Source organism: Pelodiscus sinensis, chromosome 16, assembly GCF_049634645.1.
Source record: "Pelodiscus sinensis isolate JC-2024 chromosome 16, ASM4963464v1, whole genome shotgun sequence".
Taxonomy (NCBI): domain Eukaryota; kingdom Metazoa; phylum Chordata; order Testudines; family Trionychidae; genus Pelodiscus; species Pelodiscus sinensis.
The window spans coordinates 11,389,327-11,407,044 of record NC_134726.1 but is presented as its reverse complement, the minus strand read 5'-3'; the positions used below and the strand labels follow the sequence as shown (position 1 = coordinate 11,407,044).

General features: G+C 47.4%; 1 protein-coding gene across 1 annotated transcript in view; it reads right to left on the bottom strand.

Moving 5' to 3' along the window:
* The window catches only part of LOC106732119 (transmembrane protein 104-like), a 148,388-nt gene that overhangs the window by 99,101 nt on the left and 31,569 nt on the right, over positions 1-17,718 (bottom strand). The window contains exons 5-7 of the mRNA XM_025185417.2: positions 9,364-9,444; positions 5,503-5,623; positions 905-1,004 (exon numbers count right to left, since the gene is read on the bottom strand). Coding sequence (XP_025041202.1) covers positions 905-1,004; positions 5,503-5,623; positions 9,364-9,444 — 302 coding nt within the window. The remainder of the gene's footprint in view (positions 1-904; positions 1,005-5,502; positions 5,624-9,363; positions 9,445-17,718) is intronic.

Genomic DNA, 17,718 nt, shown 5'->3' with positions numbered 1-17,718 from the left:
GCCAAGTCTAACAGACACAGTTGGTGCTCAAAGTTAGAATTTTACCTTTAATTACGTATATTTGTGTTAATCTAGCTAGGGGACATATCATCACCTCAGTTATTAAGCAGAGCTCCTCATTAAAATCAATTGGGATTTCTTAAAAATGTACAATACAATACAATACAGCTAGGTGTCTAGATCTTGCTTATCAGCCCAGTTTCAGGGTCTCTTACCAAAATTCGCTAAAGCCAACAGGTCATCTGAACATTTCTTCCTAGTGACAAGAATGCATAGTTGCTTTAAATTTATTATTAAGACAAGGCCAGTGTAAAAGATGAGCTTTACATTTTGATTGAAGTGTAGTCATGGATGGGATAATCTTCCACTTCTGCAGCAAGGAATACGCTAACAATTGTTCCTGAGGTCAGCTGTCTTGGCAATTCCTAACCTTAGCAGCTATACCTGAAAGCACACTACCAGCTCAGTTATGTGAATAACCTCAAGCTAGATTTAATACGGTGGATTCATGGAATCGCTATTTGCGGTTCCGTGTATTCATGGTGGGAGAAGGGAATGGCAGGGGACAGGAACCACAGGACTCACTGCTTCCTGTCTTCTGAGGCTATCTGGAGCTGCTGTGAGTTCCCCATGGCTGCCAGGAGCCACAGGCAATTTGCCCCACTCCTGGCAGCTGTGGTGAGTTTCCTTTTTACAGTTTTCTATTTGATATCTCTTTAAATATCCACTTTCCTGCCTGTCCCATTACTCCATGAAGTCTTTGCCCCATGAAGACTTGACACCAGTCTGCTGTCCCAAGTCAGCTCTTGGTTTTCAGTGGCTTCTCAAAGGGTGCCCAATTTAAGTTGGAGCCACTGTTGAAGGGGGAAAACATAAGTTTCTCCTGATTTTTATGAATTCTTACCAGAATAGTTCTGAAAGGCTGAAAGGTACCATGGTGAGAAACATTGCCAACGATCCATATATGCCTAGTATCAATGTAATTCGACTGAGGAGGTCTCCAACTACCCAGGAAACAAAAGAAACATGAAAGTGGTTCAGACTTCAAAGGGCTGGGTGAAAACTAGTGGCGTGGCCTATAATGCTATAGCATACACAGACACAGATGAGACAGGCAGAAGCAAAATATACAGCTAGATCTATAGATAAGAATTATACAGGTTTCCTTTGTCTGCAGATAGACACATAGCAGTATAAATAAGACAGCATGGGCCTGATCCTCTGCTCAACTTGAAGGGAGCTATGTTGGATTCACACCAGACGAGGCTCTGGCCATGAGAACATGTGGAAGGAGAGATGGAAAAAGGGAGATTCTTTTCCCCTCACTCTGCACATTAACAATCTTGAGGAAAAGCTTGACTTCAATGGATAGAGCCTCTTTTCCACTGCTAAGCACCTTTGTTTCCATGATTTAGAGCAGGGGTAGGGAACCTCAGGTCCCAGGGCCAAATGTGGCCCCTGGCTTGCTTGGATCCAGCCCCCAGGGCTCAGAGCCCCCCCTTACCCACACTGGAGAGCCTGTGATGGCACTCCAGCCTCCCTGCTGCCCCAACACAGAGCTGAAGCACAGAAATCTACTGGGCTGGCCCCCCCAGGCTCTGGCGTAGGATAGGTATGTACGGAGTGTCCTTCCCCTTCTCACTCGGGGGAGTGTTGTTTGGGGTTTTTTTGTTTCTCACGTGTGGTCCCTGACCCAAAAAAGGTTCCCCGCCTCTGATTGAGAGGATCATTCCACTCTGAGGCAGGACAACTGAGGTGGAGGCTTGAGTCAATTGTGTGTCCACATTACCTCTAAGCAGTGGCATAGCAAGAAGTGGACATTCCTTCTCTGCTGAACTCAGCTCACCTCTCCTGGGTGCCTTTTACTTGTCCCACACTCATGGGCCAGGGGCCTGATGGGGCCCTGCACATTACTGAACCTGGCAGGGACCCAGCACAGTTCCTCAATATGCCTGCTAACCTCTCCCCTCAGAGGAGCTGTCAGGGGTCCTTACCATTTCCCTTTAGCAGCAGGGGAGAGCCACATTGGCCACCCCTCTCTGTGTTGATTTCCCAGCACAAATGGCTCATAGTGCATTCTTCATGAAAGAGGGATCAGGCCCCACTCTCCTTTTCAATCTTTTACCCCTCCCCTGAGTTAGCAGCCAGATGGTAGAGCCTGGCAGAAGGGTATGAGGTGGCAGAACAACTGGGGAGCTAATGTGTGTCTGCGATGCTGTCCTTCACTGAGGCCGGGGTGGGGAACCTTTTTTCAGTCAGAGGCTACTGACCTACAAAAAATCAGTTGGGGGGGACACACACAAAAAAACATAAAAACCCCCAAAACTTACTGACTCACCTTGCCCCACTGCAGGGAGGAGCCCTGTGCCTCACAGTAGACCAGAGCCAAGTAAGCCACAGTCTGGATCCAGCTTGCAGACTGTAGATTCCCCACCCCTGGCTATAGGCTCCAGTCAGCACTGCTGACCAGACTATTAAAAGTCTGGGGCACCACACTACACCCTGAAAGAGACCAGCAGGTCCAATTTCCAGGAAGGGCGGGGGGGTGACAGGATTCCATGCTCTACCCCCTCTGCACTGGCTCCACACTCCCATTGGCTGGTTCTTGGCCAATGGGAACGAGGGGATCATACTTGTGAACAACAGCAGTATGCAGTGTGTCAAGGGGGGCCTCCTGCTGGCTGCTTCCAAGGCTCAGTGTGGTACTCCAGAACAGGCCTGGCTTAGAGCTGCTGACCAAAAGCCATCCAAGGTCAGCCCAAGTCTCAGCCCCAACCCCCCAAATCCAGAGACTCCCCTCCTGCACCTCAAATCCTGCATGTCTAGGCATCCCTCTCCAAAGCCCATATCCCCCGCCTTGAGCTTCTAGCCCCTTCTACACCCCAACTTCCAGGCCTGAGCCCCTCCCCAAACATGGAGCCCATTCTTGCATCCCAAACCTCACATCCCTGAGTCCACGCAAGAGTCCACATGCTCAGCCCTGAGTTTTCACCTCCTAGCCCCAGTATCTCAACCCGCAGCCCAGAACCCTCTCCCACACCCTGAACCCCTTATCCTTGGCCCACACCCCAGAGCCCTCACCTTCTCCCGCAGCCCAACCCCAGCCTCAACCCAGAGCCCCCTCCTGCATTCCGAATACCTTGTCCTCACATCCCTACCTGGAGCTTGAACCCCCATTTAGAGCCCTCACCCCTCGCATACCCCAACTCCCTGCCCCAGCCCATTGAAAGTGACAGTAATTGAGGGAGAGGGAATGTAGTGAGTTGCGGCAGAGCCTCAGGGAAGGGGCAGGGCTAGAGGGCTAGGGTGTTAGGTTTTGTGCCAACAGAAAGTTGGCAATCCTACCCGCACCACTTCATTGTTTTTGCTGCTGAATGGGGGCGGATCCTCTGGCCTGTGGCTCAGAAAATGACAAAGCAGAGCTGCCAAAGCCACGCTTTCTGCACGGTGGCTGCATAGCTCCATCCTGGATTACAAGTGCTGGAGTGATGCTCTGGCACTAATACCCCTGCTCAGATTTGCGTGGGAGCAGACCACTCAGCCCAGGCTACACTCATGCCTCTAAGCAAAATCAGGCAACTCAGACAAATAACTTGCCTTTCATCTGTTCCCACCAGTTTGTGTTTTATTCATGACATATTTTTGGGCAATTCACAAAGACACTTGGGGGAGGATTACTTTAGAAACTGGAACTGCCACTGAGTCTGTAGTTCCACAATCTCAGTCACAGAGCCATTCAGGAGCACTGCCCATGACTACTTTCCAAGGACAGAAGCAAATTAGTGTGAATTTCAAGAGCATTCACATAAAGTGTATTAAAAGAGGCTAACCAGAGGAAGAATGACCCAGTGGATAGGGTGCTTATCTAGGACTCAGAAGCCTGAGGTTCATCTCAGCTCTGCCCCAGACTCTGTAAGTGGCATTGGGTAAGTCACTCTGTGGTTCACCTCACTTCTTACATTACAAGGGTATTGTGAGAATAAACACATTGAACGTTTGGAGGTGCTCAGATACTTTGATGGTTCCAGTTCATGCAGGATCCCATGCCTTGCTTAAGTGCCTGTATTTTATGCATGAGAGCTAGATCCTTAACTGATTTAATTCAATTGAAGTCCATGAAGCTACCAATTTAATCAGCTGAGGATCTGGCTCAGGATACTTTTGTGAACATGGTTTACTATATACACGTAGAGAACAGAAAACTGTTCAGTCAAAATTCTTCCCCAATCACGGTAGGCCTGTGACATCATACTAGCTGGCCATTTTTAGTTATTCTCATTCTTTCCAAAAATTATCTTCAGCTGAAAAGTCACCAAGCAGAGAGCCCATTGGAGTCAATGCAAAATGTCTCCTTTATGTAGTATACTATGGCTCAGATCTCCTCTGATTTTCAAGTAAAGTTTAATATATTCAGCTTAAATATGTACAAAAATATTACCTACTGTTTCAACATTGTGTGGGCAGCAATGTTGCTATACCCTGCCTCCCTGCTTTTAAAGTTTTCAGCCTGTGCATCTTTTCAAAGTTACCCTGCTATATGTTTTGTCATTTGCAAATAGCAAATACAGCTGCTCTGTTATCAACTGCCAGATTCTCAGTTTCTTTTTACATATCTCCTTTACAAGCAGCTCCCTATGGAAGCCAACTCCCTGGGAGCTGAAGACTCATCCAAAACCCTTGAAACTAATGGAGTTTTCCCAGATACTGCAGAGGAGTAACTAATGCTAAAACTAACAAGACTTAGGATGGCATGGATTGTGTGAAGGGGGCAGCTGTGGAATGGTAGATTTTAGTCACAGAGAGACCACAGTGCATCATGGGAGATATACTGCAGTCACAGAGCAAGGCCCATATGGGTGAAGGAGGGCATGAGGGACCTAGAACTACAATCCCCACAGGGCATTATGGCAGTTCAGACACAGAGATTAATGTTCATCCAAAACAAAACATTGACATTTCCCAATCAAAAATGTTCAGATTTTTTTTATCCCCAAAAACTTTTGCTATGTTGTACCAATCTGGATGTGCCACTTCCAAATGTCAAAACAGACCTTCCTGCAGGATGAAAAGCCCATTTTCCAGACCACTGTATTCAGAACTTATGCTCATGACACCCCACTTAGGAATGTAACAGGACCTTGCAGGAAGTCCCATAGAGTGAAGAAACCAATGGAACCATATCCGACAACAAGATTTGGAACTTCTAGGACATTGCAGCAGAGTATTATTTAAAGGATTTTGGAAGCACTTCAGTTTCAGAAACTGATTATTTGAGACCAGAAAGTGATTTGTATAGTGTTTCATTAACAACGCTCTTTGAAGAAATGCAATTACTTGTACCTACAATTACAAACATAACTGGAATTGGGAGAGTGCTCTCACCTGACTCAACCTCATTGAGATCCACCCTGTGAAAGTGGATAAGGAAAATAACTCTGAAAATTTCCCAAACAATCAGTTCAAAAGTCAAACAGGAAGGCAAAATGAATTCAGGAAACTTACCGGTACTGAAGTACATCTTCGTCAGGTCAGTCAGAGAGAGAAACTCATTTATATCAAACACACTTGGCTTTCGATCATCTGGCAGGCAATAGTAGCAGCAAATGTACTTTGAGAAGGACTCCTTCAAGAGACCATAAAAGGGACAGAACTGTTTTCTGGTCACAGTGCACTGTATGTAACACACTGGTAAAGCAAGTTTTACATTCCACTAGAGGACAAAAGCATATTATTTATAAAAGACAAGGAAGATACACTTCTGTCACTTGAGCTAAAAGAGTTTTGTTAAGCTATTGAAGAGTCTAAATTCAAATCCTACTAGCAACCATCTGGGAGGGAAGAGAGGTTATAACATCATATACATTAAGCATGAGCACGTAACCTGCAGCTGGGCATCCCCATTGGAAATGGGTGCTGCTGTGGGTACAGAACTCAGAGCTGGCTTTAGCTGTTTGACAGGGCCTGCAAAACTGAGCCTGAAAAACTCTCTCCAAACAACCATATTTTATCATACTACTCTGCATAGAGAAGGCTTAGGGATTCTGGGGAGTGTTCCTGAGCATGATTCTTTGGGGATATGCCTCAAACATAATTGAAGGGAATATGTGTGAAGAGAAATCTTGAGAGGTCTCCCCTTCAAGTATCCTAAGGCATAGCCCAAGCATTGACTCCAAAGAGATTAAAGACCTTTATAGCACAAAAGGCTTCTTACAAAATCCCTTTTCATGGTTAATCTCAGTACAAATAACAAGGCCCTTTCAATTTTAAAAAAATGCTGATTTGGCACTTTGTTCCCCGCTGCAGGAGCTGTTCATTGGCTCTGCAGACTGCTGGCTTTCCAGACACTATTTGGATCATGGTGTCAGTTTTCATTGCAACTGCAGACAGAAGACTAGTCTACTGCCTGCAGTTGCAATTAAATCGTATTCATATGTTAGCACAGAGGAGGCTTCTTAATGGGGCTCCTGCATCACTTAAGGGACCACTAAGTACTTTACATTCAGAAGGCTTCTGCAGCGAATAACTCCCTTTTTAAATTTCTCATGTTATTAAACAAGTAGGTTCAATCTTATGTTGTGATTGAATCACATCATAATGCACACCCTATAAATGTGTATTATATATATATCAGATTTTTGTCATTATTTATGGTTTCTATTACAATAATATACATGTACTATACAATATTCTTGCCACCAAGATAAGGAAGTATGGATTGGATAAATGGACTGTAAGGTGAATAGAAAGCTGGCTAGATTGTTGGGCCCAACAGGTAGGGATCAACGGCTCGATGTCAAGCTGGCAGTCAATTTCAAGTGGAGTGCTCCAAAGATTGGTTCTAGGCCCAGTTTTGTGCAACATCTTTATTAATGACCTGGATAAGGGGATGGATTGCACTCTGAGCAAGTTTGCAGATGACACTAAGCTAGGGGGAGAGGTAGATGTGCTAGAGAGCAGGGAGAGGGTTCAGAGTGACCTGTACAGATTAGAGGATTGGGCCAAAAGAAATCTGATGAGGTTCAACAAGGACAAGTGTAGAGTCCTGCACTTGGAATGGAAGAATCCCAAGAATTTTTACAGGCTGGGTATCAACTGGCTAAGTAGCAGTTTGGCAGAAAAGGACCTGGGGAGTACAGTGAAGGAGAAGCTGGATATGAGTCAACAGTGTGCCCTTGTAACCAATAAGGCTAATGGAATATTAGGTTGCATTAGGAGGAGCATTGCCAGCAGATCCAGGGAAGTGGTTATTCCCCTTCATTCAGCTCTGGAGAGGCCACATCTGGAGTGTTGTGTCCAGTTTTGCCCCCGGTCTCCCTTAGAAAGGATGTGGACACATTGGAGAGGGTCCAGTTGAGGGCAACCAAAATTATTAGAAGGCTGGGGCACATGACCTATGAGGAGAGGCTGAGGGACTTGGGTTTGTTTAGTCTGCAGAAGAAAAGAGTGAGGGGGGATTTTATAGCAGCCTTCAACTTCCTGAAGGGAGTTTCCAAAGAACATGGAGACAGGCTATTCTCTGTAGTGATGGATGGCAGAACAAGAAGCAATGGGTTCAAATTACGGTGGAGGAGGTCTAGGTTGGAGATTAGGAAAAACTATTTTACTAGGAGGATGGGGAAGCACTGGAATGGGTTACTTAGTGAGGTGGTGGAATCTCCATCCCCAGAGATTTTTAAATCTCGGCCTGACAAAGCCAAAGGAGGCTGGACTCAATGACCTCCTGAGGTCTCTTCCAGCCCTATGATTTTATGTATTATATATGCATAATATAGGCTTGTATGATGTGTGTATTGTACATACATAATACAGTCATATAAGAATACAGACCCTTGGAATAAAAACTAAAATTATTCATTCTCCCTATATGACTTTACAAGCCCATCTGCTCTACAGGAAAATGCATCTTAAATGAGAAGCATTTGATCAAGTCCCCCCCAAGCACCACGCGCCCGGGGCCGGCACTCCCCCCATGCGTTCCCGGGGCTGGCTCCAGCACCATGCATGCGCCACGTGCCCGGGGACAGGCCAGCCCCAAGCACTTGGTGGTCGCATACCAATGCCCCTGCGGGTGCCATGGCACACGCGGGTACCGTATTTTGGACCACTGAGCTAGACACTTCTATATACTTTGGGTCATATTTGCTTCAAAGTAGAACTGATCCCAAAACTTAAAAAACAAAACAAACAAACTTCTTTGGTCAAAAAACAAAATATTTTTGCAAAGACTTATTTCATTGAAATTTTCTGCACGTCTAGGGTGGAATTTCTGATTTCAGACAGAGACTCACTCAAGGATAGCAAAATAGCTCCATGGTTAGAACATTCATCTAGAATGTGCAACACTGGATCAGTTAGAACAGGAATTTATTGACTCTCTTGATGGTGTCTCAAAAATTTTGAAAGGTCTAATTTACATTGCACATAGCAACAAAACAACCATTCTTGGATCAAAAATCCTGCAAGAGGTCACATGGTTTAGGTTCAGACATCTACACTGAAATCCAAATTCAAAGACAAAACAGACAAGGAAAATAGTGTGGGCTCACTACATTCATCATAAGTGGGAGACATGGCAACAATTCTTAGTCCTGTATGCTGTGGGTAACAGAACCATCTATTTAGCAGTTGGGAAGCAAGATCGCTGTCGCTCTGAATCTCTCAGTGCTCTCAGCTACAAGGATGGTAGTTCTGGTGAGATGTTCGATAATGGAGAAGATGTTCAAAACAACAATCATAGAATCATAGAATCATAGGACTGGAAGGGACCTCAAGAGGTCATCGAGTCCAGGCCCCCGCCCTCAAGGCAGGTCCAAGCTCTGTCTACACCATCCCTGATAGATGTCTATCTAACCTGTTCTTAAATATCTCCAGAGAGGGAGATTCCACCACCTCCCTTGGCAATTTATTCCAATATTTGACCACCCTGACAGTTAGGAATTTTTTCCTAATGTCCAATCTAAACCTCCCTTGCTGCACTTTAAGCCCATTACTCCTTGTCCTGTCCTCAGAAACCAAGAGGAACAAATTTTCTCCTTCCTCCTTGTGACACCCTTTTAGATATTTGAAAACCGCTATCATGTCCCCCTTAATCTTCTTTTTTCCAAACTAAACAAGCCCAGTTCATGAAGCCTGGCTTCATAGGTCATGTTCTCTGGACCTTTAATCATTCTTGTCGCTCTTCTCTGTACCCTTTCCAATTTCTCCACATCTTTCTTGAAATGTGGCGCCCAGAACTGGACACAGTACTCCAGCTGAGGCCTAACTAGTGCAGAGTAGAGGGAAGGATCAGGAATGCTCTGCCCCTTACCCTTTCGAGTAAAAGAATCCTTTCCAAGCAAGAATTCTTGCTGAAGGGAAACTTACTGAATGAAGGGCCTTTGTGTGGGTGGACTCTTCTTCTCTCTTTCCAGACAAGGGAACATTTTCTTTCAATATCATTTCATTCTAAAGATACAAAGCGGAAAGTCAGCAGAGTTTCGCAGAACCATAAATATAAACAATACGCGAAGTCCTCTGCTGATGTTAAATCAGTGTAGCTTCACAGAGGTCCACATTCCACCACCAGAAGATCCAGTCCATATATGCTGAGTATGACACTAGAAGTGATTGCAATAATCAATACAATTATAATACTCAATATTCAGAATTATACACACACTGTTGCATACTGTCAACTACGGATGTAAAAATACATTTTAAAATATAACCGTGTAGCTACAAGTGGTTACATGCTTATTTGTGCTGCAGGCTCGGTAATGTAAAGCCTTATACTACAGAGCCTGCAGCAAAGCCTCTCCAGGAGCAGGGCCAGCAGGGCTGCTGCAGGCCCTGCTCCCAGGGTGGAAGCTTTGCTGCCAGTCCTGTTCCAAGGGAGCCAATGTGTAACCTGTGGTGGGGAAGGTATGTCTGGGCCCACAACAGACAGGGGCTGTTCCAGCAGGACGAGGAAGGCTGGTGCAGACCCCTGCCCCAGGCAGGTGGGGAGCTGCTCCAGTCCCTAACAGTTAACCATTTAATCTTTCACATTGCTATTGTTAAGTGCATGCAATTAAACCTCCCCACTGTTTGTACAGTGAAATATTGCAATATCCTGTAATTGTGTACAAATTTAAAATGTAAAAGCGAGACATACATAAATCCATGCATCCAAGGGTACAGAGGGAGTTGGCAAATGTCATTGCAGAGCTTTGAGACTGGAGAGAGGTCCCAGATGTTTGGAAAAAGGCAAATGTAGTGCCCATCTTTAAAAAAGGGAAGAAGGACAATCCAGATACTACAGACCAGTCAGCCTTACCTCTGTCTCCAGAAAAATCATGAAGAGGATCCCCAAAGAATCAATTCTGAAGCACTTCGAAGAGGGGAAACTGATCAGGAATAGTCAACATTGATTCACCAAAGGCAAGTCATGCCTGACTAATCTGATTAGCTTCCATGACGAGGTAGCTTGCTCTGTGGACATGGGGAAGTCAATGGATGTGATATATCTTGACTTTAGCAAAGCTATTGATACGGTCTCTCACAGCATTCTTGCCAGAAAGTTAAGGAAGTATGGATTGGATAAATGGACTGTAAGACGGATAGAAAGCTGGCTAGATTGTCGGGTCCAACAGGTAACGATCAACAGCTCAATATCAAGTGGAGTGCCCCAAGGATCAGTTTTAGGGTTGGTTTTGTTCAACATCTTTATTAATTACCTGGATGAGGGGATGGATTGCACCCTCAGCAAATTTGTAGATGACACTAAGGAGAGGTAAATACATTGAGGGTAGGGATACAGTCCAGAGTGATCTAGACAAATTGGAGGGTTGGGTCAAAAGAAATCTGATGAGGTTCAGCAAGAACAAGTACACATGGGATGGAAGAATCCCAATCATTGTTACAGGCTGGGGACTGACTAGCTAAGTAGCAGTTCAGCAGAAAAGGACCTGGGGATTTCAGTGGATGAGAAGCTGGATATGGGTCAGCAGTGTGTCCCTGTAGCCAAGAAGGCTAATGGCATATGTCACATTACCGAATTGGAGGGAAGCAGCCAGATCGCTGCTGCACCCCTAGGTGGGGGTGTTGGCCCCAGAAATTGGTATAAAAGGGAGCCATGTGGGGTATTGAATGGGAGCTTATTGTTTGCTGATCTTATGTACGCTATTGATGTGAGTGTATAATGTCTGTGTGTGTAGGTAGGAATCTGTAATCTGTGTGGAAGCTGAATATTTCTCTGAATGTGGTTAAGCATTGCTATGGACAGGCTGATTAGCCAGGCCCTGTGGGACAATGGCACTTAATGGGCCGAGGACACACCCAAAGAATGGGGGCTGTCACCTGAGAGCAGCCAGCAGGAAACAGAGATTGGCCTCTGACCAGGTGACCTGCTGCATACAAGAAGAGGGCAGGAAGGAGGTATAAAGAGGCCATGTGGTCGATGCCATTTTGTTCTCAGCTCAGCACTTCATCCCAGAGGCAGCACTGCAGGGATCGAAGAGCCTGGAAGACCTGTGAACCCATCCTGATGATAGGATGTGCAATAAAAACTTTTAAACCAGCAGCTGTAACATCTCTGCTAGAGCCTGCATCGAGGACTGGGAGATTCGGTGCATGTAACGTACTATTCTTTAACAACCTGACTCTCAGGCTTTTCTTTCTTGTGATAATAAACCTTTAGTTTTAGATTCTAAAGGATTGGCCTAGCATGATTTGTGGGTAAGATCCAGAGGGTAAATTGACCAGGGATCTATGGCTGGTTTCTTGGAACCAGACAGAACTTGTTCGGGGTAGGTGGGATTGGGTGCTAGGACCCCCCACCTGTTTATGAGGCCCGGGGCCATCTGGGGCACAGATATTGCTGGGGTGTCGGAGGGGTTTTGCTCGTGAGGCTTCAGGCAGGCTGCTGAAGCGCTCTGTGGGACTGGTTTGTGGCCTGTTTGGAGAGGTCACCAGTCTGGGGGCTGTAAGGAGCCCCAGATTTGAGCAATTCGCCCTGAGCGGGCACCCTCAGCTGTGCCCAGACACGGCCCGGTCCGTCACAGTGGCGTAGTTGGCAGTATCCACAGATCTTGGTCAATTGAGCTTTGGGATCAGGACCCCACGCTGTCTAAATTTGAATTTTGGTGTTGAGAGTTTGGTTGGTTAAAGAGCCGCTGTGATGATCCCGGGATTATATGAGAGTCTGGGCAAAAGTGCTCTGAAGGGTTTGTGCTTGGGGAGAGGCATTGCCTGTAGGAATAGGGCCTCTAAACTAGATCTGGTAGTGTTGTTACTAACCAGAGATGTGGATGAAAGGGATCAGAAGCGAGCCAAGGAAGCTGCTGAAAGAAGGCAGAAGGCAGATGAAGAAATTGCTAAGAGACAGAAGGAGATGGATCGGGAACTTGAGGAGGAAAAGGCAAAATATGCTGAGAGACAGCGGAGGGAAGAGGTAGAGCATGCAAAGAAGATGGCCCTAGCCAAGGAGAAACATGCTAGACTTGACCTCCAGCTTAAGAGACTAAAAGAACAAGAGAGACTGTATTCTCCTGAAGGTTCAATGTATAACTCTGTGGGTATGCGGTGTGCTTATGATATGGCAGACGTATTTTGCCCAGCTGATGTGATGACCCAACCCCAAAGTATGTGTGAATGCAAACCTTTTGTGTTACCTGTAGCTAACAGGGAGGTTTGGGAAGGGGGTGCATGTGGGTATGGAAAGTTTCCTGGAGCTGGTCAGTCTCCCTGTAACCAAGGGGAAAGTGTCTCTACATGTGTGCCTGTGGCAGATAGCTGTGTGTCTGTGCAGGGGGGCAGTGAGCCTGTGGGTGAGGGCCTGTCTGATGCCTCAGAGGTGAGGCTGGAATCAGAACCAGGGCAGGAAGAGCCCAGAAGTCAGGGAAATGTTTCTCTGGGGCAGCCTGGAGTGGCTGGCCAGCGTGAAGTTTTAGTTGAGGAGTTGGTGGCTGGTGAGGTTTGTGGAATTGAACCTGCACAAGCTGAAATTGAGTTGTGTGAAGCACAGTGTGTGCAAACTGGCAATTTGGCTGGTGGAAGTAGCAGTGGGGCAGTAAAGGAAGCTGTCTCGGTGGCTAGCTGTATGCCTGAGATTAGCCAGGGGTATTGGGACAAGGGAGAAACTGTCTCTGGTTGTCTGTCCGTGTGTGGGGAAGAGTTTCTTTCTTTGTCTGAGGAAGATGCCCCACAGCCTGTGTTGGCTGAGAGCAGTGCTGTTGTCCCAGAGTTGGGTCTGGATACAGAAAAGGCCCAGAAAGGAGGTGGCTCTAAGTTCGTGTCTGCTGGGGAGAAGGATGAGGTGACTCAGGTAGATCCAGTCAGTGTTTTGCCAGAACCCCAGAGATCAGACAGTGGTGACCTTGATATTGTGACTGATGCTGCTGTGTTGCTGGAAGAGGGGGAAGTGAATCTGTGGGACCAGGGTGACCCCTTAACCCGGGCACAAGGAGAGAATGAGGGCGTGTTAACTCTGGAGCCTAATGATGGTGTGGACGTTTACGGCCATCTGGAGCGCTGCAAAGGGAGAGAAGGTGCCTCTGACCCTGTCTCTTGTGAGTCTGTCTGTGTGCCTGAGAGGGGATTGTCTGTGAATCCATCTGAGGGGCCAGAGATGACCCAGGGAGTAAGGGAATTGCAGGAGGAATTGGTTGGGGCTCAGCAGGGCAATGCTACTGCAGAGCCAGAGGAGGGTGAACTGTGGCTTAAGGAAGCTCATAGGGAGGAGAGTCCTGGCAGTGCATGTAGCAAGCAGTTTGCTGTGACTGAGGGAGGTGACAGGACCTTGCTTGGAAAAGGCATTCAGGAGAAAGCTCTGCCTGTAAAAGGCAGCAGCTTCTTGCGTGAGGCACTTGTTGCAGTGCCTGACAGACAGAACTTGTCTGTTAACAGTGACTCCACTGACTTGGGTTTAGGGAAACCCAGTGTGGATGGTGGTGGAGAGGTCTCGGAGGGACTGAGGGTTGTTCCAGATGAGGCAGGAACAGCCAGAGAATTGGAGCAGGCTGCTAACCCAGTGACTGTGTGTGACCAGCTTGCTGGGAAGTCAGTGTGTGTGGGACAGGATTGTTCCCAGGTGAGTGAGCAGAGTGGAAAGTTAGTGTCTCAGATTCAGGAGGAGGACTGTGGAGCTAAATATGCAGAGCAGAACAGCTGTGTGGTCACTCTTCCTAGGATACAGGAGATGGCAGTTATGCTCCCATCTCGGGACACGGTGGACACTCATAATCAATCAGGGTACGTCTACACTACAGCGCTAATTCGAACTAACTTAGTTGGAATTAGTTAATTCGAACTAAGCTAATTCGAACTAATGCGTCTAGAACTAAAAACTAGTTCGAATTAGCGTTTTGCTAATTCGAACTAGCATGTCCACATTAAGTGGACCCTGAACCGGGCTTAAGGATGGCTGGAAGCAGTGCCGGCAGGGCATCAGAGGAGGACTTAGAGCATGGAGATGCTGTATCGGGCTAGCCTTAAAGGGTCCCGACCCCCACCCCGGACAGACAGTTCTCAGGGGTGCCCCGCTTGCAAAGCAGTCCTGGCTTAGAGTGCCCTGAGTACCCACACTGGGCACATCACACCACTCGGCCATCAGCCCGGCTGCACTTGCTGCAGGCTGCCATCTGGGGAGAGGGGGCAATTGGGGGGCTGCAGGAGAGCTTCCACACCCAGAAGCCCGCAGAGCCAGCCCAGTCCTCCCCATCGGGGGCTCGTGCCCCATTCCTCCCTCACCTCCTTCCACTTACCCTTCCCTAGCCCCTTTTCTTGATGTACAAAATAAAGGACAATTGTGTTCAAAAATGGAATCTGTCTTTATTGAACAAAACTGGGGGAGACTGGGAAAAGGAGGTGGGAAAGGGGAAGAGAGAGGCTGGGAGAAGGGAGGGCAACTACAATGATCAGGGTTTGGGAACAGGTACCATATGAAGAGAGGCTAAAGAGACTGGAACTTTTCAGCTTAGAAAAGAGGAGACGGAGGGGGGACAGGATAGAGGTCTCTAAAAGCAGGAGTTGGGTGGAGAGGTTGCATACAGAAAAGTTCTTCATTAGTTCCCATAAAGAAGGACTAGAGGACACCAAAGGAAAGGAATGGGTAGCAGGCTTCAAACTAGTAACAGAAAGTTGTTCTTCACAAAGCAAAGCGTCAACCTGTGGAACTCCTTGCTGCAGGAGGCTGTGAAGGCTACAACTAGAACAGAGTTGAAAGGGAAGTGAGATCAAGTCATGGAGGTTGGGTCCATGGAGTGCTATTAGCCAAGGGGTAGGAGTGGTGTCCCTGCCCAAGGTTTGTGGAAGGCTGGAGAGGGATGGCATGAGACAAATGGCTTGGTCACTGTCTTCGGTCCATCCCCTCCAGGGTCCCTAGGGTCGTCAGACAGGCTACCGGGCTAGATGGACCTTTGGTCTGACCCAGTACGGCCATTGTAAGCTCAGGGCTCAGGTTCGGGGGTCTCAGTGGACCCCCTTGATTTTCATGCACACCTGCTCCTGGGTGGCCAGGCTGGCAGCTCTCCTGCCCTAGCCGGCCACTTTCCTGTGCCTAGTGCGGAGATTGTGGATGAGGTCCACGATGTCCGCACTAGCCCAGGCAGGTGCCCGCCTCTTGCGGTCCCGGGCAAGCTCCCGGGAGCCGCCAGCCTGGTCCCGGGAAGAGGGGGAGGGCTGGGGGGCATCGGTGGGTGGCTCGATCCGTGCCAGGTGCAGGGTCTGCTGGCTGGGTGCTGGCAGGCTTGCACCTGGCATGGGCACCGTAGCCAGCCCGTGCCCCTTTAAGGGGTCCGGGGCCAGGAGGGGGGCAATAGAGTTTCCCTGGTGTTGGCCAGAGTGGCCACCAGGGAAACCTGGGGAGGGCTAGCTTCCCACTAGTTCGAATTACGGGACTACACAGCCCTTAATTCGAACTAGTAAATTCGAACTAGGCTTAATCCTCGTGGAATGAGGATTACCTAGTTCGAAGTAAGTGCTCCGTTAGTTCGAATTAAGTTCGAACTAACGGAGCACTAGTGTAGCGCCTATGAAAGTTAGTTCGAACTAACATCCGTTAGTTCGAACTAACTTTGTAGTGTAGACATACCCTCGGGGTAGGTGGGATTGGGAGTTTGATATCTGGTTCCATGTGGAAACAGAGATTGGAGGTGGACAGAGGAGAGACTTGGGAGTCTACAGCTTGCTGCTGTTACCCCACTGAGTGGGGGAAGGGGGAGAATTCCAGGGCCATTGTGAGCCAAGGAGTCACACCCAGCCAGCCCTTTGTCTTGCTCAGGCCAGAGGTTTCAAGGGAGAGGGGCAGGATTTGCTTTGGCCAAGAAGATTTGCAGTTTGAACCTGAAGGGCCAAAACTGCAATGATGTGGGGCCAGAGAAGGGGCCTGATGAAGAATGTCAATATGCACCTGGTATAGTATTGTTCTTGTTACTGATGTTAATTCTTGTAACCAATGTATTATTGTTGCAGAGAATCGTAAGGATATATGATGTGCCTGATCTTATGGAAACACCTTGTAACTTGTTAGGGAATGTGCCCAGTGACAGACTGTACGTAAAAGGGCATTGTAATGTTGATATTTCATGGTTAATGCTTGTAACTGGTCCAGGAACTTCTTACAGGACAAAAAGGGTTCCAGCCAGAAGGTCCTATGTGAAAAGGGAAACTGAGGCACGCCACCATTTTGTTTTCATGGCTAAGTGCAAAAATGCCTACACGATTTGGGGTAAAAATACCCGCATTCACACAATGTTAATTGTTGTTCAGAGAGTTGCCAAAGCTGGCCTGGATAAATTCGCTATTTTCTTCAGCTCGGGGCAAAATCACCTAAAACACTTATGGATCATGCCACAAAAGCAGATCCATGTAGCTGTGGTGTTTACCAAGTTCTACCTTGGGTTGGTGAGACAGTGCAAGGACATAGTTGTCAATAGGGCAAACCTTACAATAATGAAGCCTATTTAAGGCACACTGGGTTCTCACACCGACATTCAGCTCTGTACTGTTGTTTCTGCCATTGGGTAGAACATGTGATGACACAGAGTCAGAGCATGGGGAGGCCTGTGATGCCCTCAGTGATGTTACTGGCATCACTTCCTGCATCAATTTTGCGTTGGGGGTGTCACATTACCGAATTGGAGGGAAGCAGCCAGATCACTGCTGCACCCCTAGGTGGGGGTGTTGGCCCCAGAAATTGGTATAAAAGGGAGCCATGTGGGGTATTGAATGGGAGCTTATTGTTTGCTGATCTTATGTACGCTATTGATGTGAGTGTATAATGTCTGTGTGTGTAGGTAGGAATCTGTAATCTGTGTGGAAGCTGAATATTTCTCTGAATGTGGTTAAGCATTGCTATGGACAGGCTGATTAGCCAGGCCCTGTGGGACAATGGCACTTGATGGGCCGAGGACACACCCAAAGAATGGGGGCTGTCACCTGAGAGCAGCCAGCAGGAAACAGAGATTGGCCTCTGACCAGGTGACCTGCTGCATACCAGAAGAGGCCAGGAAGAAGGTATAAAGAGGCCATGTGGTCGATGCCATTTTGTTCTCAGCTCAGCACTTCATCCCAGAGGCAGCACTGCAGGGATTGAAGAGCCTGGAAGACCTGTGAACCCATCCTGATGATAGGATGTGCAATAAAAACTTTTAAACCAGCAGCTGTAACATCTCTGCTAGAGCCTGCATCGAGGACTGGGAGATTCGGTGCATGTAACGTACTATTCTTTAACAACCTGACTCTCAGGCTTTTCTTTCTTGT